Raw genomic sequence first — 24,138 nt, 5'->3', positions numbered from 1 at the left:
GAAAAACATCACTAAGGCTTATTTACAACTCCAAAGGTTTACTCACCCTGATTTGGTTGTTTATGAGCACAGTAAATATGGGAATGTGAAAGAAACATACATACTTCATTTTAAATGCTTGGGATTTTTTTTACAAACCCTTCATCTGAGTTTAAAAGAAGTGCAAGGTTAGTTCCTAGAATCCTTGTTTCCTGGTTAATCCATTTTTTCCATGCATCACATTCATTGCATAATGCTGGCCAGGAACTCAAAGGAAAATGGACAGAGAGTGAAATATCAGAGCAGTTTGATAAGGCAATTCTTGATGACTCAGGGGTGGTAAATTATATGTGAATGTTTCTTGATCCCCAGATACCCCGTGGCCTGACTTGTCTCTATATTTGAAGTAATTTCTGTACACATCTTAGTGATTCCCACGAGTCATGTTGAACTTAATGTTCTGACAGTATTTCCATGATAAACCCTGGGGGTTTATAGAGCATCCATAAAAATTCACTCCAGGGAGAATCTTGGTGTGCCGTGTCCTCCACTAGAACCTATTATCTTCTGCCTTAAATCAGGTATAAATCAGTTCAGATGTTGTAACTTAGAAAAGTTACAAAAATAAGTTTAGTGGGGGTTTTTTTCTGAAACTCTGGTATACCATAGTTTAAATATAAATAGTGGCTGTTCAAAGTTTTGTTGTTTTGACAGAGCCTGCCTGTGTTAAAGAGTTCCCAGTCTCAAAGCTAAGGAGTTTCTGGATTTGGAGAAACTTTTTAACTCCTAAAAATGCTGAAATAAACCTTTTAAAAGAGACAACTTATGCTGTTGTGGCAATGAAACTACTGATGCTAATTGTGTCTTACAGTCCCTGTAGGATAGAAGATGTGAAATTCAGAGAGCAGCTGCAACACTTCACATCTGTCCCCAAAAATTCATAATGTTCTTTATTTTTTGGTGGGGTCAGTGAGAGGTTTTAATTCTGCTCTCTCACAGTTTTTTGGAAAGAGGCAGAGGAGGACCCTGTAGTGTGATTTTTAACTGTTTTTAAGAAAAAGAGACAAGTTTTTGAGTCTCATGGTAAACTTGTGTCAACAGGTTGCCCAGAGCAGCTGTGGCTGCCCCATCCCTGGAAGTGTTCAAGGCCAGGCTGGATGAGGCTTGGAGTATCCTGGTCTGGAGGAAGGTGTCCCTGGCCAGGGCAGGGAAGGCAGAATGAGGTGAACTTTAAAGTCCCTTCCAACTAAAACCGTTCTGTGATTCTATGACTCCCTGAAGGAATTCTGAGAGCCAGTTAGACCATTAGTAATTTTACTTTTCAGATTAATAAAGTGGCTGGGGAAATGCATGGCTGCTGCAGTCTCAGCAGGATACTCTTGGTACAACATGGGAATATTTTATCAGAAATTAATCATATCAACATTGCTCTCAATCTGTGGGAATAGGAATTTAAAATAAAAACAAATGCTTTTATGTAAACTTTTTTCCAAAATAGACTACTTATGCCTATTTACATAATGAATCCATCACTACCCTCAGGAGATTAGATAATTAAGCACTGAACAACTTATATTTATTCATGTACTTTCAAGAATGAATTAATTATCCCTTCCTGCACAAACTCAATGTTCTCCCTCTGATTAGTAACAGGAGGACAGTGATGGGATTTTGTGATGGAAAGTGTGTTGCTTGTTTCCTTTAAAAAAAAAGGAAAACAAATTGATCATTAGGATAAAGTACATAAAAAAGCTGTGTTTGGTTAAAAGTCAATACAAACAGTTTTTAGCAAATTTATTAGCAATGTGAAGATGCTTGATTCAGATTCATATGAGAGAACTGGACTTTTTTTTCTTAAATATGTATCATTCTTGGGAGGACTTTGTGTGTAATTTAGATTATTGTTCAAGCAGCTGTCTGAACAGTGTTTGGCTCTCCAGATGTGACATTTCCAGTGCAGGTGGCTCAGAATTACTCACCTGAAGATTCTCTATACTCAGTTCTTGGGGGAGATCCCCAAGCCAGGCAGGGTGACCCAGGGTCCCAGGTGGGCTCAGAGGGGGATTGAGGCATCCTCTCAGACATGGCAGCAGCCTCCAAATCTCAGGTTCAGAATTGATTCTCAGATGGTCTCAAATCCAGCTGCAGGAAATAATGCTCATCTTCCCCTGGAGCATTCCTTCAGTATTCCAGAGAGGAACATGCAGGTATTTCACAGAAACAGGACAGTCTCGTCTCTGTGAAGTTTTAATCCCCTTATAAGCTGGCCCAAACTCTGACATTAAATTTTTTTTTCAAATTATACTTATTTTCTGTGACATATTATATAAATAATCAGCTGCTCTGAGCAACTTGGTCTAGTGGAAGTTGTTCCTGCCCATGGGAAGGGGTTGACAGGATGAGCTTTGAAGATCCATTCCAACCCAAACCATTCTATGAAATGTCATCAATAGCATTTTATGGACACAGTTGCTGAAGAAAAGTAAAAGGTATCATAATATTTAATTATTTCAATGGCTGTTTTTCTCTTACATTTGTTCAAAGTCACGGTGACATTAGATAGGGATGAGAGGCAGTGTCTTCACCACCACACCAGAGCTGTGTCATGGGGACTTGCACACATTTATTTTGAATTCCACAATTTAGCTTTGAAGCTAACAATTTAGGGGTTTAGCTTCAAATGTAAGGTTGGGACCTACCTTGGGGAGTCATAGCCTGTGGCCATCAAGAGTAATGACAAAAGAGTGCTTCAGGTACTAAATTCTGCTAGATACATAATTATGGCTTTTTATTACTTAAAAAACAGCATTAGTAATTTAGTAGAGAATTTACAGTAAAATGTTTTCTGAAGTAGCCCACAAAAAGTCCTGAGGATTTATAAATTACGTTAAGAACCTGAATAATTGCAGCTACAAAATAAAGCTGAGATATGAACATTTCTTCTCAGCTTTAGAAATAATTTTCTTGTTCACATTAATTGAGCTTGCAGTCCTTAGCGGTATGTCTCTTTGAGGGACACTGAGCTCCTGAGATGTCCCACAGTGGCAGCTGGGCAGGGCTGCGTCACTCCAAGGGTGCCCAGAGGCAGAGCCAGCTCCTGGTGGTGTTTGTCACAGGTTATAAAGCCAGAAACCTCATCCCCAGTCACCTGCACTGAACTGACGTGGGAGCTGTAGGAATTCTCTGGGCTCATTAATTGTGAACTACTTTAATCATGGTCATTAACAACTCTAAGGTTGTTAATTAATAACATAAACAATTTTCATAGCATGACTGGCTTTCCTCTAATTCTAAGTTGGTGTTCAGAAAATGGAGTTTTTTCACTGGGTGATGGATAATCCTTTCACCTGACTCTGGGCAGGTGAGAAGATGTCAAATGTGTCTGGGTAAGACCAACTTGTTGAACCTTAATGACCAGCAAAATGTGATGGCATGGCAATGTTTCTTCTGGAGATAATCCTAAAAACAGCCAGTGGAAGAGGTTTGCAAAGGCATGCAAACCCAGGGTAATCAGTGTACTGAGGTTGTTACTAATTCATTTATTTGGTCATTACAGAAGACAGAAACTAAATCAAATCCTAATATGAGCAATTTATAAGCATATTATACAACGTTGTACAGATTCAGACTCAGTGTGAATCATCCTTCATTGCTTTTAGCCTCTCCCTGCTGTGACTAACCAGATGACATCCCATCCCAGTGTGTCCCCACATCCCATCCCAGTGTGTCCCCAGCAGCATCACCAGAGTCCCTCCTTGGCTGGCCAAACTTCACTTTCATGTTTACAAATGCATCTCACATATAACACGGTCATTTTAAAATCAATTAGCTGCAGTTGGCTTAGCTTTAAGAGGGTCTAAAATTTCTCCAAACTCTATGCAGAGCCAAATACATCTCATCAAAATTATTGGAGAAAAGAGTAATTATAAAAGGTATATCCTGTGTTTAACTATGTTCTATTATTTTTTTCATTTTCTGGATTCGGTTAGCTTCTCACCTGAGAATGTGTTCAGCTGGAGAACTCTTTTATCTGTTGAAACAAATGCTAAAATCACCACTGACCTTCATGGCCACAAGGCAATAAACAGATTTTACTAATGCAGTGCATAAACACAGCTGCAGGACTTGGGGAATTAAGTAGACACTAAAGTTTCCATCCCATTAAATCACCCCTGACTTGAACCATTGCTGGAGAAACACGATGTATTTAGGGCTGTTACCCATGCTTCAGTTCACAAACAACAGGTCTCTCTGCATTAATTTGGGGGCAAGAATCAGTGCTGGAGACTTTCTTTGAAAGTCATTCTCCTGTTGAACATCAAACAAGGCTAAGATTTGGTTCATTGTCTCCCTTCTGAGGATGAGTTACAGGATTTAAAAAGTATTGCCTTGTCTCATAAGCAGGATCTAAGCAATAGAACAAGAGTAGATCAAATATTATGGGGAAATTCTTCCCTGTGAGGGTGGTGAGGCCCTGGCACAGGATTCCTAGAGAAAGTGTGGATGCCCCATCCCTGGAAATGTTCCAGACCAGGCTGGAGAGGCATTGAGCAGCCTGGTCTTGTGGAAGGTGTCCCTGACCACAGCAAGGGACTGGAGTGAGATGATCTTCCAACCCAAACCATTCTGCAATTCTATGAGACACTGTTTCAGCAAGGGAGGATATCCATGAACAACTGTAGCAATGATTGAAGGTGGCAACAATGCATTGAAATGTGTATTTTCTTTAGATTTAAGGGAAGATATCTAATTCATGATATTAAGCACTATTTAAAGTGTGAAATCTATTTCTGTAGGTAGTGCAGCACAAGCAAAGGCAGGTGCCCAACATCACCAGGTAAATTATCTCCATGCCATGCTACATTAGTGAGGTTTTCTCCATAAATGTTCATTCCAGGCTGCTCCCTGTAATGACCTCAATTATACATGTCTTCATTGTGAAATTATGATTGCCTTTGGTGGGCTGCAAATGACAGCAGAGACAAAGATTTCCATGATAAACCAGCACAACAGGTAATACCTGCTGCATTAGTATGCAGAGCTTGTGAAGGTGCAGTGTAACTCCAGCTTAAATAACACTGGAGAGGAGGAGGGACAGATGTTCAGCAATATCTTGGCATCTTTTTACAAGGAAAGGAATTACTAAGATTTCACATTCTCATATGTCACTGTGGGACCTGGTATTGCAAGAAGTTTAATGTAAGAACGTCAAGATGGTGACAGCTGGGTCACCAGAGGTGCTCAGTGCTTCGGGCTGAATATCACACCAGGCAGGAAAGGTGGGAGAGGATGGACAAGAGTGGTCCCTCCCCTGAATAACCCCTTGGCACTAACCCCCAGCACGCAGGGAGGGATCCCTTACCCTCCTGAATAAGGGTCTGGAGATGGCACTGCCCTAATTCCGAACCACAAGGTGTTCAGGCACTGAGCTGCTGCCATCACCAATGCAGAGTTTGTGGGGTCCTGGTTGCCTTTCACTGACCTTGACTTTGTTCCACATTTGATGTCTCTCATCTACATGATCAGGGATTAGTCACAGTCCTCTGATACACAGGCACATCCTTACACCAATTCCTTTTTAAAGGGGACCATTACAAAGGCTTTACCCCTGTCTGGAACTATTAAAAATTGAGTGAAGAATGATAGCATCCCATTCTCTGATGATAGTATCTATGTCTGATGGCAAAATAGTTGGCAGGAACTTATTTCCAGCTGGAATAAGCTGAGGACCTACTTCATCTGAAATCCCAGAGTATCAAGTTTGACACAGCTTGGTAACTGTGGTCAGCTAGGACTGATACTGGTTGAACCTGTGGAATGTAGAAAAATGGTTTGGATGCCTCGTCCTTCAGGATTTCCAAATAAACATAACTTGAACATAACATTGCTTGATTTTAGGACCAAATTCAATTCCAGCTCATTTTATTCTGCAAATGAGCACCCTTTGAATATTGCCTATTTGTTCTCTTCAGTTTTATACCCATGGTAAAAATCCTTTTATCTCCTAAAGGTTTTTAAGAATAAAATGAACAGTGTTCAATACTTAATCTAGAAGCTCTACACAAAATCATTATGGTGACTTGAATAATTTTTGCATATAAACCAACAGCAGCAGTGTCTAAGCTCTATAACCTAATATTGAGTCTTTTAAAAGAGTTTTAAAAAGCTCAGCCCTTGCATCATCTTAGGGAACCCTGTTTCCTCCCCAATTTACCTGCTTGTGTAAGGAAATATTTTTCTATTGAAAACAAAAAAGCAATAACTAAAACGACACAAAATAATTCTGTATTAGTAGAAAGGCTTTTAGATGTTAATTAGAGTCCCTCAAATGTACTAGTAATAAGATGCTGTCAAATATACTCCATAGAAATACTCTAAAAAGGAGTGTGTTTGTATTGTTAAAGTGGTCTGTGCTAATTACATGCTTTAACATAAAAAAACTCATCTCTTGGGCTCTTATGGTTCATCCAAGAATGGCAGCTGTGCAAGGTGTCTTCTTAATTAAACCTTAATGTATTTTTCATTACTGTGCTTCTAAAAAGCAAAAGCCAAAGCCTCTTTAGCAATTGTTTGTAAGATGGGCAGGAAGCCTTAAATTCCACTGCAAGAGAGCACTGAAAATCCATTGCTGAAGAAGGAGCTTATGGAAGCCCAGCATGTGCCAGGGAACTCAAGGCACCATGAAAAACAGCAGAGGGAATTAAGGAAAACAGCAGTGAGATGAAAAAACAATTCTCTTGTAAATGAATGGCCCTCTATTTCATTCCTCCTCAAGAGGAGATGTCCTCATTAGCCCTACTGCATGCTACAAATTATTGTAATTATCAGTTCTTTATCCTGTCAAGTGCACTCCAAATATTTTATTCATTAAAAGAAGCTCTTCATTATGTAGAAAATAACTACATTATTAGCCCCTATGTGCTGTTTCCATGCCTCAGGCAGCTGGGTGAGGGTGGTGGGATGAACTCTCCATCCCTGGAAGTGTTCAAGCCAGATTGGATAGGGCTTGGAGCAGCCTGGTCGAGTGAAAGATGTCCCTGCCCATGGTACCCAAAGGCAGTGTGATTTACTCACATGTTATGTCTTCCCAGCTTAGTAGTTAACCTGCTCGGTGATCTTAAATGTTGTCTTCCCGATATTCCTTCATCTCCCCTTTTGCTTTTTAAGGTTTGATGGTCAGACTGTGTCAGTCTTCTCATGTAATGCCCGTGGGAGCCACCATAACACAAATAGTAGCACCACTACTACATTAGTCAAACATTCTTAATTTTGATCAACCATCTATCAAACTGTAGTTACCTTTTATTTGGAGCAGCTTGTACTCTTCCTGAAATAGCACTGGGAATTTTAAGTGGGAGAAGTGCTCACTGCTGGCAGACACACCAATGCTGTATGCACCCTGCAGCCCAAAGTCAGCCTCAGATCCACAGTGGTGAACACTTTTGGCACGTTAGCTTCTCACTTAGGTGGAAGAAGCAGAACAGAAGAGGTGCTGAGCTGTTGGAGTATGTTTTCACAAGCAGGTTTTTACTAGTTCTTCACAATCAGTTGCTGTACAAGAGCACTGAGTCTGTCCAGGCTGCCCAAGGATGCTGAAATACACTGAATATTTTAGTGACAGATTTAAGAGGTTTGCTACTCAAGAGGTGTTAAAGCAATTTTTCAATTAGATAATATGTGAAAAGGTGGAAAATTGTGCTTGCAAATGTCGATACTGGGGTTTTTTTCATTTTTATTCCATGCAAGTGATATTCAGATCTTGTGTGGGATGTAATGACAGAGTTGTGAGGTAAGTGGATGGGATGAAGAGTAACTTTACCAGTTAATGGGAGGGAGTAACCTGACCCCTGTATGTCATTTTACAGTGTCACCACTGCTTGAAGGGTTTTTTTTTTTCCACAGCACATGGCCTTGGGTGAGGCAGCATCATTCTCTTATGTTTTCCTGCTGTTGTTGCCAGTGGAGATGAGGAAGGAGCACCCTTGGTGCTGGGACAGGTTGTTTCATTCCCCAGCCCAGGTTTTGGAGGTGGCTGAAGCAAAGTAACACCAGCTGTGAACATTCCCTGCTCTCTCAATGGGCCACTACCTTGAAAGACCAGTCTTCATAATTTACATGCAATACAGTTTACTTATTGCAGAGCTTGGGAATGAGAGGAAGCAAAAGCCATTGTGTGAATTACAAAGCTGTGGCTAGGGGAGCTTGGACAATGTGGCCTGACTGCCCAGTCACTGTCACTGCTGCCAAAATGCTACATAAAGGCAATCTGCACCCAGGCTAGTTCTGGTATCAGGTCTGACCTTTCTGTGTGACCACACATGGTAAAAGGTGCAGCAACATCTCATGTCAGTGGCCAGAAGGAAACTATGTGACATAGTGTGGTTTCAGAGAGCTGGCAGGAGTTTCTTTTGTGTGGCACACATAAGTCAAAATAACTGGGGTTTTTATTTAAATAAAATATTAGAAAGCTTTTATATTTTAAGACATCTGTATCTCAGGTGCCATATGTGGCTGTGTTTGGTAAACAAGTTTTCAAGGTTGGTAACTTCCAGTGTTTGGGCAGTTTGAAACTGGGTTTATCTATATTTCAGTGGCAGCTGTCTGACCTTAATTCTTCCTTAAGGAACAAATATGACTCATTCTTGTACCTTTTAAAAGTACAAGAATGGTACCTTTTGAGGTACCATTTTTGGTAGGAGAGCTTTTGAGAGGCTTTCCTACCAAAGAGAGGTAGTGGAGTGAAAAGTGTTGTAGAGAGGAGTGGTGTAGAGAAACGAGCCCAGATGGACTCAAGCTGGAGAGCCTTTGTTTGTCCTTCTGTTCCTGACTGCTTTAAACTATTAAGTATAAACTACTAAGTATAAAGTACAGCAGCCAGGCTGGCCAGCTGACCATCGTAGTGCCCTCATGCTACAGCTGAGATGATTCAGGAAAGGGGTGCAGGGAGTTTGATTGAGACAGATTCAATTTGTCTCTGACTTGGCTTTACTGTTGATGGGTTTTTTTTTGTAGAACATAGGAGCTAAGATGATTCAGGAAAGGGGTGCAGGGAGTTTGATTGAGACAGATTCAATTTGTCCCTTACTTGGTTTTATTGTTGATGGGGTTTCTTTCATATATCATGAGTACCCCATCTCCTTGCCAAAACCCTCCAAAGCTATTCTCAGGATGAGAACGGAAGTCAGAGAGGGGAGGGGAGGAGCAGCTTCCCTGTGTGGTGTTTGATGTTGTGCCTGTTCTCTTGCCTTTTGCAGAGGTGGTCCAGCTGAGCCTGCCCGAGGAGCAGCGGGTCACCGTGACCACCATCACCGTCGGCCTCAGCGCCGTGCTGACGTGCGGCATCTGCGGGGCGCTGCGCCCGCCCATCGTCTGGAAGCGCAACGGCGTCGTGCTCAACTTCCTCGACCTGGAGGACATCAACGTACGTCCTGAGCCTCTCCTGTCACTGTCTGTCACACCTTGAGTATGGCCTCCTTTAGCACGTGGTGGTTGTAAGGGTGCAGCTTTTATCTTATTGTTACGGAAAGCGGAAGCTGGTGCAATATTTAGGATTTATGTGAATATGTCTCAGGAATAAAAGCAAAGCAGTGTATGTGCAGGGGAGAGCAGGAGTACTTGGAATAAGTTACATAAAATTATGCTTCTGTCTTTCATTGGTGCTTCTTTCCTTGTTCTGGACCTGTGCTCCAGAGACCTCAAAACTCAGGGGAAAACAGCTCTACAGACCCCTCACTCCTCAGGGATGTCTTTCCCAGTACAATGAAACAGGTTCATCAAGAAAATGAAACAAAACATTTGTGTGGTGCCTATGGATCTCTCCTCTCTTTAAACCATATAATCCATTTTTATCTCAGATCCTCCTGTTTCTCTTGCCTTTGAGTCAATTCTCCTCTCTCATTCCTTGGCTGTTATTTCTGACAAGCAGTTTAAAAATGAGATTATTCAGCAGGGTGTGGCGATGCCCTCACAGGAAGGAAGATGAATCTCTTTTAATTCACAGTGCTGGTCTGATCTCTGAGTCATAGTTGGTAGTAAAGACAATACCTGAATGATGGTATAAACTTACTCATTTATTTAATAACATTTAATTACAGAGAGAGTGGAAAGTAGTGTACAAAAATATGGTCTGTATTTCATTTCTCTTTTCATTACAGTATATGGTAAATCAGATTTTATTTTAATTACACTGCAGCAAGAGTTGATTTATATTTTTTTTCAGTTCTTGTTAATTTGATAACCACTCAGTTCAGAGTTGTTGCAGTCAATACTATAGCTCCCTAAATTGTTGTGAATCCGGGATTGCTGAAATGGGAAAAATCTTTGGTTTATTCTTCTGCAGTAAAATGTGAAAATTACAGCACATGGGACAGAAATGCACACAGAATCTCAGAGCTTTATTTGTTGACTCTTCCTTAGCAGGAAAATCATGTGCACCATGTATAGGCAATTACTGTGTGCACAAACTTAGTAATTAAAACCATCTGAACATCTTTTTATTTTCATCACAGCAAGTATTATCTTTTTAAAATTTTTTGTATTTCTTGTCACTGCTTTGAGCTTGACATGCAAATGCAGAACAACCTCTGAAGGCTAAAGAGTGGTCTTAGGATTTGTTGGCCAAAATAATGAAAATTTCATGTATTTAGTTTACATTTAGGAAATTTTGGTTATGATGACATCTTAAAGAATTAAAGTTCCTGTGTGAACTGGACACAAAATGGCATTCCAAAAACCTGAGTAGAAACACATTATTGAAGGACTGATTGTACTTGGCTCTGAGGGTTCATTTGCAACTCCTACTGTTTTAAACAGAATGTTGAATACTGAAATGCCAGTTCCTCACATAATTTAGCACTGGCCCAAGTGGATTTCTGGTTTGCTTATAAGTAATTCTATTTCTCATTGTTGATTCTATGTTAAGAGGCAGAGTTATGTCCTTGCACATGAGCCTGACTGTTTCCTGAATGATTCAACACTCCCATGGAGTGTGTTACAGCAAAAAAATCACTTTTTGATCTGTTTCGACTAGTATATCACTGAGAAACTATACCAGTAGACCATTCTGAGATTGTTACAAGGAGAAAAAACAAGATTTGTGCCTCAATTTTAATGTGTCACATACCAGTTTATGACCTCTATCACCTTGTCATATAACACCTGCTACTAGTGAACATCAACTTCTCTAGTCTAATGAACACCTCCACAACTTTTTCATCTTTAATTACACTCTGTAAATATTTTATGTTCTGTATATACACTGCTGTCTGTATTCTGGTCTGACTGCTTGAGGAGGCACAATTTGGCCATTTTTTATTTTTCCTCTTTCCCGGTGGGTGTTATGTAGGATGTTTGAGCTCAGGCATGTCTACTTTCTGGCTACTGAGGATGGGCACCTGCATGTCTGAAGCACTTGGTGGCAGCAGGGATGGTCCTTCAGCTGCTGAATGCAGCCTTTTATTTATCATAGAACCACAGACTGACTTGGGTTAGACGGGACTTTAAAGCTCATCTCATTCCAACCCCCCTTGCCATGGGCAGGGACACCTTCCTCTAGACCAGGCTCCAAAATCTTCATCCAGCCTGGCCTTGGACACTTCCAGGAATGGGGCATCTGCAGCTTTTATGGGAAACATGTGTCAGTGCCTCACCACCCTGACAGGAAGGATTTTTTCCTAATATCTAATTTAATCCTACTCTCTTTTAATCCATTCCCCATTCTCCTGTCACTACATGCCCTTGTTTAAAAGTCCCTCTCCACCTTTCTTGTAGGTTCCCTTCAGGTACTGGAAGGATGCAATTATGTCACTCTTAATCCTTCTATTTTCCAGGCTGAAGAATCCCAATTCTCTCAGCCTTCCCTTCTAGCAGAGGTGCTCCATCCCTCCATTCATCTTGGTCTTTTCCTAAACACCAAACAGCTCAGGTCAGGGGGTGGCAGCAGACAGTTCAAAGCTTCAGCCTTGCGTGGGTACACAAACTCACATTAAACAATAATCTATTTAAAGGCCCTGACAGCAGAAAGTAAAGGCAGTGTGCTTCTTAATGTACTTGAAGGTAGTTAATTAAATTACTCCAGTTTTCCTTTAGTACGCCTCAAGCAGAAACTCAATTGCATTTCTGCTTTTCACAATAAGGTTGGCAATTTGGCTAATTGGAAGTGCAACAGGAGATTAATTGTACCTTTTTAACTTCAAGAAAATCCTCCCTGCTCTTGGCACATTGCTAATCACATACAGACCTACAGGATAGTCACACACTTGGAAAAGTCCTGGTATTATATTTCAATTAAACTCTTTCTCTTCTAAATGCTAATTCAAGAAATCAAATGAAATTAGAAGCTCAAGTCTGAAAAAACAGAATCCTGCCAACCAGGTGTGAGAGCAGCAGAGGAAAGGCTTTGCTGAGGTGTCCTTTGTTGCTTTATTCTCTCCAGATTCATGACAAATGTGATATGAGAAGGTGACCTGTGTTCCAGGGTAATACTGGGAGGGACTGAGATAGTCAACAAAAACCTAGATAAGCCTAAATTTGCACAGAACTGAAAGATTGAACATAACTATAAAGCCTTGTTGTTTAACTGCATTAGTTAAATCACTTTTATGTGATATCTTGATTGGCAACAAAATATTTATTATTTTTCATTGCTCTCTTAATCAGAAGCTTTCATAAGCAACTAGTAACAATTTGTCATGTCCTGTCTATGGGAGCTCTGTTAATGAGTTGTCACATAGCTATTGCAAAAGAGCCATCCTAATGGTACATGTAATTAAACACTTTCTCTTGCAAACATTTAAGATTGCTTTTAGCATAAAAATATTATTTCTCCATAAATTACCCATCCATATTATTTATCCATTAGAAGTCCCTTTGCAGTTCCACTTTAATAAAGTCACATCAACTTTTCTCATGCAGAAAATAACTATAATGTAGCTGAAACTGATAAATTTGTTATAGCTATAAATTGATTTCTGACTACAAAAGTGAAGTGGTTAAAATGTGTCATCATTCAAAATAATATACTTTTGCCTCCTAGGAACGAGTGATAGGTTTTCTCAAGTATGTGATTATGAAAGCATTCCTCAATTTGAAAATAAAATAAACTCCTCATGGAGTCAAATGCATATAGTATTTATAGGGTATTGTTTCACATGATTTGGCATTATCTCCAGAGAAAAATGTGTAAATTGATATAATTTATAAATAAAAGTTGCTCCTTCAGAAGCATGGTGAAAGAGAAGATTACCATAAGAAAACAAATATGGTGAAGAGGTAGATAAGAATTTGGTGAATTACAAGTGTAGTGCAGGTAGCTATAGCCTAAACTCATTAGTGTCTTTAATTACTCATTTCAGTTTAATCTGTACACTTTAACTCACACTGGCATTGGGTCATTAGTTCAAAAACAGAATTTTATATATTTATATTTACACAATATAAATTGTGTAAATACAGAGTTGTGCATTTCTGCTGATGTCAGGTAGGATGGCACAGCCCTGCTGTCACCGAACATCCCACCCAGGGACAAGCCCAGAGCTCCAGACCACAGCCCTGACTGCTGGATTTCCCCATGCCCTGGGAAATCACCTCCATGTGCATCCCATGGCCCTTACAGGAGCTGTGCCCACCTGTCTTGAGACACATTTCATGCATGCTCATGAAAATGTCCCTTTTCCAGGTATAATATTTGAAACCCAAAGCAAACAGCCAGCCTTTAAGGTGCAAGTCACTGGGATTAGTTTTCTCATTAAAATAGTCTGTATGAAGACAATGTATTCATGTTGATGCTTTTAATGCAGATTCACTGTTAAATAATAAAAAGCTCATGTGTGAATAACCCCATTAATTCCCTTCTAATGGAATTAGGGCCATTAAAATGATCAAACCCTGGGCCATCCTAGATACTGCAGTGATGCAGTGATGGGAGCAAGTTACACAAAGTTGGATATTTACAACCAAATTTTTTCTCTTTCAGATCAAAGTTTACAAAATTGCTTATGGCTTCTTAATGTATTTACAGGCTCTAAAATAGAGGTTAAGTGCAAAATTACTACTGACCATATATTCTAAATATATAGTCTCGCATTTTGTCATAATGAAAATTACAGAAATTATATCCACTTGCATTTTTAGAGGAATGTACCAGCTATTCATTTTCCTTGTAATGTTTTCTCTGAGTTTCTCAGGATGTAAAACATACCCATTTTTTGTTATATTATAATTACACAACTATCTAAGAAATTCATGTCCATATTTTCAAGGCAAAAAATTTTTGATTCAGCAGCATGTTGTGTTGAATTTTTTGAGCAGAAAAACAAGAAAAGATAAATTAATGCCCCATCAGGCTATGTTTGCAACAGTATTCTAGCATTTGCTTAAGGCTGAATTTCTCTCCATGTAAATGACTAAAGTGATGTGTAAAACCAAGAACAAATAATATTAATGAAGCATAAGTTTTCAGCTTGTCTCTAGAAATGAATTATTAAAAACATCAAAGAAAGTTATTTAAGGACCCAGGATTAATTTAGTTTTTATCATTTTTATATGAATCACTCATAAATCTATTGTAAAAAAGATCAGAGGCATTTCATTAGTAAGGAGAAATCATTTCCAAAGTGATAGCCATTGTTGTAGATTTTGCATAATAATAATCTCATTAAATGCTTGGGTACATTTTGTTTTAAAATCCTGTAAACATTATCAGAGAGAGATTTCTAGGACACTGAGGATCAGGCAAGCTTTTTTAGTGTGAACTAGTTAATACTGGTTGCTTTGCTGGTGATTCTGAGATCAGGATGGTGTTTTTCTTCATCTGGAAGTGTTCAGGGCCAGGTTGGATGGGGCTTAGAGCAGCCTGGTCTAGTGGAAGGTGTCCCTGCCCATGGCAGGGGTTGGGCAAGATGAGCTTTAAGGTCCCTTCCAACCCAAACCATTCTGGGGTTCTGGTGGGAAACTGGTGACACCAGTAAACCCCTTTGGTAGGACTGGTTTTGTCAGTAGGCACTGAAACCACGTTGAGGTCTCCAGCTTCCTTGGGCTGGAATGGAAGGGGTTAAAAATGAAGTGAATTATTATTAGTTGTAAGAGTAATAATAGTATTAGGAAAGCAAATCTCCTGAGAAAGGAACCACTCAGGGAACTTCATTCCCTCTGCCATTATTTCTGCTATGAATATTTTAAACCATCATGGTGAGAGGGTATTGACTGTCCTTGGTGCTTCCCTCCTGCCCAGTATTTATTGGGAACATTCAGTATCTAACTTGGATGGATTTAAATCTCTGTGTGGGTGTAAAGGGCTTGAGCAAGGGAGAGTGTAACTCATAATGCCATACTGGGGGGTGCCATACTGGTGCCAGTGTGCCCTCCCTGAGAGCTGGGGACGTGGGGAATCTCTGCCTTCATGGCAGTGGGATTGACTTTCCTGTTTCTTCTTCCTGTTTATGGTTTGAAGTCACTCTGGTTTTTTCCTCAAGCAACTGGAAGTTACCCTAAAAAATAAGGGTCTGTGCTCATTCCTCCTCAAATTTCCTGAAAACCAGGAAAGTTTGACAAAAATTTAAAGGGTTTACAATGTTGGACTAACCCTAAGGCATATTAGAAATCTTCATGAGAATCTGAAAGAGGCAGAAGGTGGGTGGCAGTGCCCTGCACCCTGCGGCATCACAGCCTGCTCATCATCCAGGGTTAATGTGGCTCCTCCCTGCCAGCTCCTTCCTGGGTGTCAGAGCAGGAGATTTGTGCTGTTACTATCACAGGCTGGAATTCACTTGAGACAGAATGTGAACAAGATTTACAAGTAATATGCAATGTTTTACACATCTCTGAGCACGGTGTCCCTGAACTGCAGCAGAGTGCATGACCAGGGAATGCATTAGAATGGGAATGGGATAAATAAATATGAAAAATCTTGTGTTTGGAAAGACCAATGCCTTGGGTAATCAGTAGTGATGGAAAGGAAAGGAAATACTGTACCAAAAAAAAAAGGTATATATCCATTTTCTGCTTTGTTATTTTTTTGGAACAACTTTTTTTTTTTTTAATATTTTATAGATTACCAAGCTGTTGTCAATGTAAAATGCAGGGTGATGCATTTTTTTACATCTTGAAAAGATAAAACATATTCTGAGGTCATTTAATCAAACATTTGGTTGAAGGGTAAATGCAAGACATGAAAAGAGCTCATGAAGGACAGAGAACTTTTTATTTGAAAAAGGGAGAAAAAAGGTGATACAAACTCCTAGAGAAGTCAATTTATCAGTTGCCACTAGTTGACTTCATCAGTTTTGAGAAATTATAGGCATAGCTTTCTGAATTATATTTATTCAAAAAATTACTTTATAATGGATTTCATAAGGTGGAGGTGATGAACACCCTGCCCTTATCTGGCTGCTTTGATTTAGGGCTTATGATTCTGTGGGGTTAGATGGGTACTCCCTCCAGTTTCATCATTTCTCTTTTTTTCCTCTTCACAAGAAAAGGGTGAGATGCCCCATCCCTGAGCATCCCTTCCAGAGACACCCCATCCCAGGAAGGGTTCAAGGCCAGGTTGGACAGGGCTTGGAGCAACCTGGTCTGGTGAAAGGTGGCAGGGGGGGTTGGACCATATGAGCTTACAGGTCCCTTCCAACAAAAACCTTTCCATGATTCCATGATAATTCACCTTCCAGGTAAATGAGGAAAACCAAAGTATATCTCAGAGCTTGCTGGTTTTGCCTTTCTACTGATTACCTGTTCTTCTTCATGGGATTATACATTTAAATGTCTTTTCAATTTCACTCTGGGGCATTACTGGGGTCAGGTAGGGCAGTAACAGCTCCCGGGGGTGTGCAGCAATTGCTGAGCCTCCCTGATAGCCTCATAATACTGTTTAAAGCTGGGATAGATTTGGGGAGAGAAGAATTATGTTGCATCAGTTTTATAGATGTTTTTGTTCTGCTCTGTCTGCTTTCAGGCTTGTGGTGACTTGGAGAACTGGCTTAACAAGCAAAAGCCATCTGAACCGAGTCAAAACATGTGAAGTGATTTCCTCTGCTTTTTCCCATGGTGAATTATTCCCATTCCCTCTGCCCACCCCATCCAGATGCCAGGCACACAGAGCAGCAGCTCAGCAGCTGTCAGTGCTCACTCACACCCCGTTACACAGGGCAGGGGCTGTGAGCAGCTCCTAGAGCTCCCAGGGGCACTGCAGCATGGAGGGGGACGTGGGACACATCCCAAACACACCCCACAGCTTCCAACTGCAGCACAGCACTCCTGGCTGCACGATGTGGAGTTAGAGGCTATTAAGGAATCAAAGACTCATCATTTCTTAATGCTCCAGGGCTTGGGTTTTTACAGCACTTCCAAATACACCCTTATGAAATACACAAAGAAAGTGCTTGTGCATAAGAATGCATCCATAGATATAAAATGAACCAGTGCCATCCTGATGTGCTAACTATATCCACAGGGAAACACGGGGAGAAAACCGTGAGCTGCAATAAACACACAGAAAGTCATTAATTTGTTACAGAATTCAGTCTGCTTTTGCAGCAACAAAAAGTTCAGTGTTAAACATTTAATGCCACCATCACTTTCTCCTTCTCACTCCTAAACACTTTCAGTTCTTAACAATTGTGAAGTTATATATGAATTTTCTTTGAGTGCAGGTTCTAATACAGGGTTTCCCTTCTATGCCTGACATGGTGATATGGTACTGACCTAAATCATCTTTGATAACTTTCTTTAAACACCACAAGTCAGAAAATAGATTTTAAAAGTCACAAACTGTGCTTTTACCAGTATAAGCCCTGCTTTTCAGGAAAAACACTTTTGGAAAGGAAGTTAATAATACAATATTGTTGCGCCTATTTAATTGTGCAAGGGTTTTTTGCTTATATTAATGCATGTATTATGTATGCATAATGTGATTATAATATATAATATAATTATATATAATTACAATATAATATTATAATTCCAGTACGCACTGGAAATAAACAAATCATCCTTAAAAAGACAATTACAGAGCACAAACCAAGCATTCAGAATATTTTTCTGTGATATTTTAAAGGAAGTAGCATAGTTAAATAGAGAAGATTATATTATCCTGTTTTTCCACAATTCCTTGGACTAAATTATTCTATTAAAGTAGCCATCCTGCTTTTCGTAATCAAAACTTAATTTTAGTTTCTTTTAACTTACAAAAACTGTTATTAAGTCCCCTCCAGTGCAAGAATTTCATGTATCTCATGCAAGTATCATTTGTACAGGGTTGGTGTATTTTCCATTAGCAGTTACTCATGCATCTTTGCTTTCCATCAGGAAAAATCTAATTGACCAAAAAACAGGCAAATGCTTGAAATGGGGATTTTTGAGTAGATATTTGTAAGAATGTATTGGAGAACTTAACCAGCTTATTCCATAGCATAGATGCCTGAGACCAAGGTGACAATAATATCTTAGATGCTTTTGATTATAGATAATGCATTTCAGATAACCTATGGATTTACTCTGGTTCTTTATAATTGTTCACACATTTGCCCATGGGAGCAGCACAGCCAGCAGAACCAGGTTATTCTTGTGGGTGTGTCTGTGCCCTCTCAGGTGAAGGTGTGTGCCTTGGGAAGGGTTGTGTCCTGCCAGTTAACTCCTTATTTCTCAGTGCTCACTTTCAACCTGCCTTAAAACATGTCTAAAAACTAGGCAAGCTCTCCAAATTCTCTTCCCTCTGCCAGTGCTGACCTGCCACTGAGAGGTGAGGCATGAATGTGCTTCTTAATGCCAGACAGAGGATTTTAGAGAAGGTTCCTGAGCTGACAGAAGTAGTGCCAGATCAATCCATGCTGCAGGAGATGGACTGTTTTGTGCTTCTCTTGAAGGGTGCCAGCTGGCATTGCACGTCTGCTGCAGAATCACAGCTTCCTTCAAAAATGTTCAAAGTGTGGTGTCCGGAAAGGAAGGTTCAAACTGCAAAGCACACGCATCCTGAGCCAGCAGCAAATGTGAGATGTAAGGAGCCCCAGAAGGTTTGGGTTTAGAAATCAGCCCATGTGCTGACCAAACAGGTCCAGCCTGTGATCTCTGGGTCCTGGGCAGGGCTTGGCAGCAGCAGGGGGATGTGGATGGTTCCTCACAGAGCTGGAGCTGCCACGGGTGAGCAGGGAAGGAGCAGCATCAGAACTTGTGTGTGTGTGGATTCCCTTCCTCCAGCTCAAAGAAATCAGCACCCAAGTTCTTGAGTCCAAGCCAGCAGATCAAAGTGATGTTCCTGTTTAGTCTGTCCCCCCTGGTGGGTTCTGCCATGCAGAGGAGGCAGTGAGCTGTCACCTCCTCACTGCTGCATGTCCCAGACACGGGGGTGGCAGCAGGCAGGACCTCCTGGAAGGGCTTCCCTGCACACCCTGGGCTGCAGGCTGCTTCCAGCTGCACTTTGGAGCTTTGAAAACAAATCCTTGTGTTTTCATAAGCAGAACCACTCTCCAGCATTCACCCTCTTGTACTGGGTTTGTGCCACCCTTACTCAAAGCTGAATTTTCCCATAATATTGTAGTTAAATTACTCAAAGAGTTCAATTTGACATATTTCACACGTGAGGATGATTACAGAAAAATCTTTCTTTCAGCTCATGAGCTGTTTCAAAATGTATCCTCCTCAGTTTGCATAGAAACACAAACACACTGAAGCTGCAGAGTCTGAAGGTTGGTGGAGTAACAAGAGAAGCTGCTTCATTTAGCCATCAGTGCTGTGGTTCTCTTAGCTGGAATTCAGTAAATAAACATTGAAATTAACAAATAAATAATGAATTGAAATAAATTCCTTAGCAGGGTGCTTGTACAGCATAATCAAGTGGCAAAAATGTGTCTAATAACTCAGATCCTTCCCATCTGTAATCAAAAATTGAAACAATGCAAGAGCATGTCTAGAAAGATGAAGGGGAAGAAGAAATATACTTGTTAAGCAGTTACAGAACTAAACAGGTATGTTTGAGAAAAGGCTTTTTGTCTTCTTCCTTGTCTCCTGCCTAGGATATTGTCTGACATGAGTAACAAAGAGCTTCAATTCTTTTTCATCAGGTCTCAAGGCTGCAGTGCATTTTCTAAGAACCAGCACAGATAAAGGAAACCTTAACCCACCCAAATGTTAGCATTTTATGCATCTGAGGTTAACAGGTAGATATTAAATTCTCCCATAAATTAAACAGCTGGAAATGGCCATCTTTTTTATGTGCAAAAAGCACCTTGTTAGCAACAAAGCACAGAAGTTCATATTCTCAGATGAGTCACTTTACCTTACTCTTAAATCGCTGCTCATTTTCTCCCTGTGTGTTGATTTATGAACTTTATAGCCTACTGTTCAAAATTCAAGCTGTGTCCCCAGGCTGCATTGCTATCAAAACCTCTGTGCAGGTAGTATCCATTCATGTAGTGCTTAAAATGTTGTTACTAAATAATAAGGCACCTTTCCTGTCTTTTGTTTCATTCAGGATTTTGGAGAAGATGATTCCCTCTACATCACCAAGGTAACAACAATTCACATGGGCAATTACACCTGTCATGCCTACGGCTATGAGGAGCTGTATCAGACCCACATCCTTCAGGTGAATGGTTAGTAAATGGCATATGTGACATTCCATGAAAACATTCCCTGAGAAAAGTTGTGTGTTAACCTCATTCACACAGAGATGTGGAAAGCCACAGCCCAAATTATCTGTGCACGAGAGCAGATGCAGCTTGGGGTTTGCTCAGTCGCACTGTCGCACAGGCAGTCAAAAATAAAAGTATCAAGGGGGGATGTGTATAATTACCTGGGCTTCAGGAGGGATTTTCATTGTTAAACAAGCTGTCAGTGATATTTCCATAGAGTTAAGAGCAGCCTTTCCAAGCATCTCTTAAAGTAATTACTACTTTTGTCAACAGAAATGTTGCCTCAATAATTTCTTTTTCCAGAAAATCGTTTCTGTTGCATGAAATAACCCAGGATATTTAAATAAATACAGCAGTGTTTCCAAAAGCAGCTAACCTCCAACTGTATATCCAGGTTATTACCTGGTTGTACTGAGCTTGGTTTGCTGAGGGCTGTTTACACTGGCTCACTGGATCGCAAAATGAGAGCAAATAATTTTACAGGTGAGAGAATCACACAATTCCAGCATTCTCATGCACCTCCATTCCCTGGACTACATTTGTGCCTGGTGGAACTGATATTCAGGTGCTCACTATCTACCTCCTGACCTCAAACTCACTCAGTTGGATTTAGTTTAAAATTACATTAGATTAAGCCAGCATTTCATCAAGGGACCAGCCCACAGAGTATCCACCTCCCCAGCAGCAACAGCATTTTCCAGCTTTCAGCCCTTTTTCACATGTCCTGATAATGCCCAGCAGTGTCTACAGAACAGGGGACAGGGGCACCCATTACTAACTGTGGGTACATTCTGGTATGAAATGGGATGTACACTCTGGGATGTACTCTGGTATGAAAGCATTTATTTTTTAAGGAAAATTCAGTAACTTTATTACAGGGTATATATATTATAAGGAAAAATAGTATTTATTCCTTTCTCTGGCTATGTGTTGACCTGCACAAAGGAGAGCTTTCAGCTGGTAGGGCAGGTCACAGAGGTGACACAGAGGTCAGCAGTGAGAGGAGAAACAGTAAAGAGGGATATTTGTGCATCTTAAGAGGAGCCGTGGTGGTTTTGTTTTGAGGTTTTATTTTGACTTCAGCTCAGGTCTTCTGGACATGTGTAAGTGCTCCCCCCACCACACAAGTATCTGGAGGAGAGCACAAAGTGTCTGGTTGATGTGAATGAAAGCTGACTTAATGTCTCTACATAATAATTTGCCATCTTTTGGGGAAAGTAAACTGTATATCTCAGCAATGTGGATAACCGAGTCGTGTTTGGTGCAGCTGAGAAAATAGGTTTCCTTCCTCAAAGTGCTATTTGTTTGATGAATGGCAGTTGAAAGAAAAGCCAGCTAACAACTTAATCCCATGTCTATTATGTGATGTATTATGAGGCCTGAATGGAGTTTAGTTGGCAGACAACAATGTAGACTTTATCAGCACTGAGAATAGAAGGCCCAAAGGCTTTGAAACTTAAACCAGAATGAGAGGAGAGCTGGATGGAGTGTGGGGAGGGGGTGATCTGTTCCATACTCACGCTTGCCACTTAGATTTAACTTGTTATTGAAAGATCACATTTTCTTTTTAAGTGGAAGTTTCATACCATAGCTGCATGGGGGCTTTCTTACCAAAAGAATAATGATGTTATACAAAAAACACTATCTGTGTGGGCTTTTTAGTATGCTATATAGTCACTAAATACAGAATAAAAAGCCTTGCATTCTGGTATCAACTCAGGCTTGCTAGCAAACACTGCAGGGTCTAGAAATCTTTGTCTCACAGCATCTGATATTCCCTTGTGAGCCATTAGGCTTTGCAAAGCTGGGGTTTTTCAATTCTTGATGTGGCTGCCACATCAGTCTATTCCCTCCTATTCTGCCTGTGTCACAGTTTCCTCCAGCAGCTGATGCAGGGGTGACAGCCCTGATGGCAGGAGAACATTTCTTGCCTTCAAATGCATTGGAGGGTTCCCAAGGCAGAGCCTTTCACAGGGAAAGAAACCTCAGTTTTAGTAACTTAAAGGACAAATTGAGGAATTTCTCTTGACAGGAGTAGAGGGAAGAAACTGAGCCAAGCTGAACTGAGTGAAGATGCTGAGAATCTAAGTGTAGTTGATGCGCTCTGTTCAGCACTGGGGCTTGTCTCTGTCTGTCTGTATCAAACTAAAAACTCCATCTTCAGCATGGAAGGGTTTTTGTTGCTTTCTTGTGTTGGACTAGAATGGTAAGAGAATGTGACAGAAGCAAATCAGCCAGAACTTGGGTGTATCTGCTCGCCTGTCTCCTCTAGGGAGGCACTGATCTGCTTTCAACATCAAAAACTTGGGGGCTTTTTATTTTGTGAAAATTATCAGATTTTTTCTTTTCACATCTCCCATTGTCTTTTGGGAGAGAATAGAGAAAGAAGATCCAACTAGAACTAGAAGGGTTTATCTGCCACCCTTCCCAAGCCCGCTGTGTCTCTACACGCAGGTTCTAACTTTTAGAATGTTTTTCAGTTAATCCAGTTTTTTCAAAGCTGCAGCAATTCTTCCAGCATCCTTTGGTCCTTTTCCAGACCACCTGGGCCCTGTCTTACTGTTCCCTCTGAGACACAGCAGTGAGCTCACAAAAGAATCTGATCTCAGTTACATGTGCTCACTTCCTCTGCTTTTATCCAACATATTAGATGCTCTTTAGCTTATTTTTTCCTTTGCCTCTTTTTGGAACATTAGGCTAGATTCTTACATTGATTAGGTAATATAGACAATAAGGAAATACAAGCTTAAATAGAAAGTTTGCAGCCCAATTTTGACATTAAATGTTTCTGAGATTTGGAGCTCTACCACTACTCAGTTGCTAAATGCTGTGCAGTGTTTCCTTTGTGTCAGATGGTTCAGGATATCCCAAATAATATGGGTAGATCCAGATGCTTATTTTGACAAGCAGAGATGAGAATCCTCTTTGACAGAAAATGTGAAGGTCACCAGGTGAATGCCCCAAGCTGCTGGCTCACATCTGGACATGTGAAATTCAGCCTGTTTGATGGGAGAGGTTTGGTTGAGCTCATCAATCTTAGGATTCAAAGTTACTGGTAAAATTTAAGTCAGTGTATTTATGCAGCTTGCCCTTAACATCTTTGGAGGAAAAGAAATTGTGCTGAAAGGCGATGTTTAAACAGTTTAAGACTGAAAAGTTCATCTTACATTCTGGTATCTTTGATCAGGAGGAGCCAAGAACAGCAGGAAAGTTTTGTTCTCTCCCATGTATGGATATTGCTTGGGAAATGTGTGCAGTATACACTAACTGTTGGGAGGAAGCAATTTAGCACTTTCAAAAGGAAAAAAGAGGTCCTGAGGATAAAGAATCTCATAAAATAGTAATCGACTATGAAAATTGGTAAGTCTGTTGGTAAATCAAAAGATTTACTGAGTATAGGAGATTTGCTGGGTGTAGGGCATCATTTTCCTTGGTCCTTGCACTCAGGAAATCATCAGCATAAATCAGAATATTGTATTCCTTGAAAATAGTTTAAAAAAAGTCATTTGATCCTCAGCCCAATTATAAGGGTCCAATA

At 40.3% G+C, this 24,138-nt stretch overlaps 1 protein-coding gene across 1 annotated transcript in view; it reads left to right on the top strand.

Annotated features, from left to right (window-relative positions):
* Positions 1-24,138, top strand: part of FSTL4 (follistatin like 4) — a 206,944-nt gene that overhangs the window by 161,322 nt on the left and 21,484 nt on the right. Inside the window, exons 7-8 of the mRNA XM_058815367.1 lie at positions 9,234-9,400; positions 20,441-20,561. Of these exons, the coding sequence (XP_058671350.1) occupies positions 9,234-9,400; positions 20,441-20,561 (288 nt within the window). The remainder of the gene's footprint in view (positions 1-9,233; positions 9,401-20,440; positions 20,562-24,138) is intronic.

Source organism: Ammospiza caudacuta, chromosome 16, assembly GCF_027887145.1.
Source record: "Ammospiza caudacuta isolate bAmmCau1 chromosome 16, bAmmCau1.pri, whole genome shotgun sequence".
Classification (NCBI taxonomy): Eukaryota; Metazoa; Chordata; class Aves; order Passeriformes; family Passerellidae; genus Ammospiza; species Ammospiza caudacuta.
The sequence above is the reverse complement of the archived record's forward strand: the minus strand, read 5'-3'. Positions and strand labels throughout refer to the sequence as shown.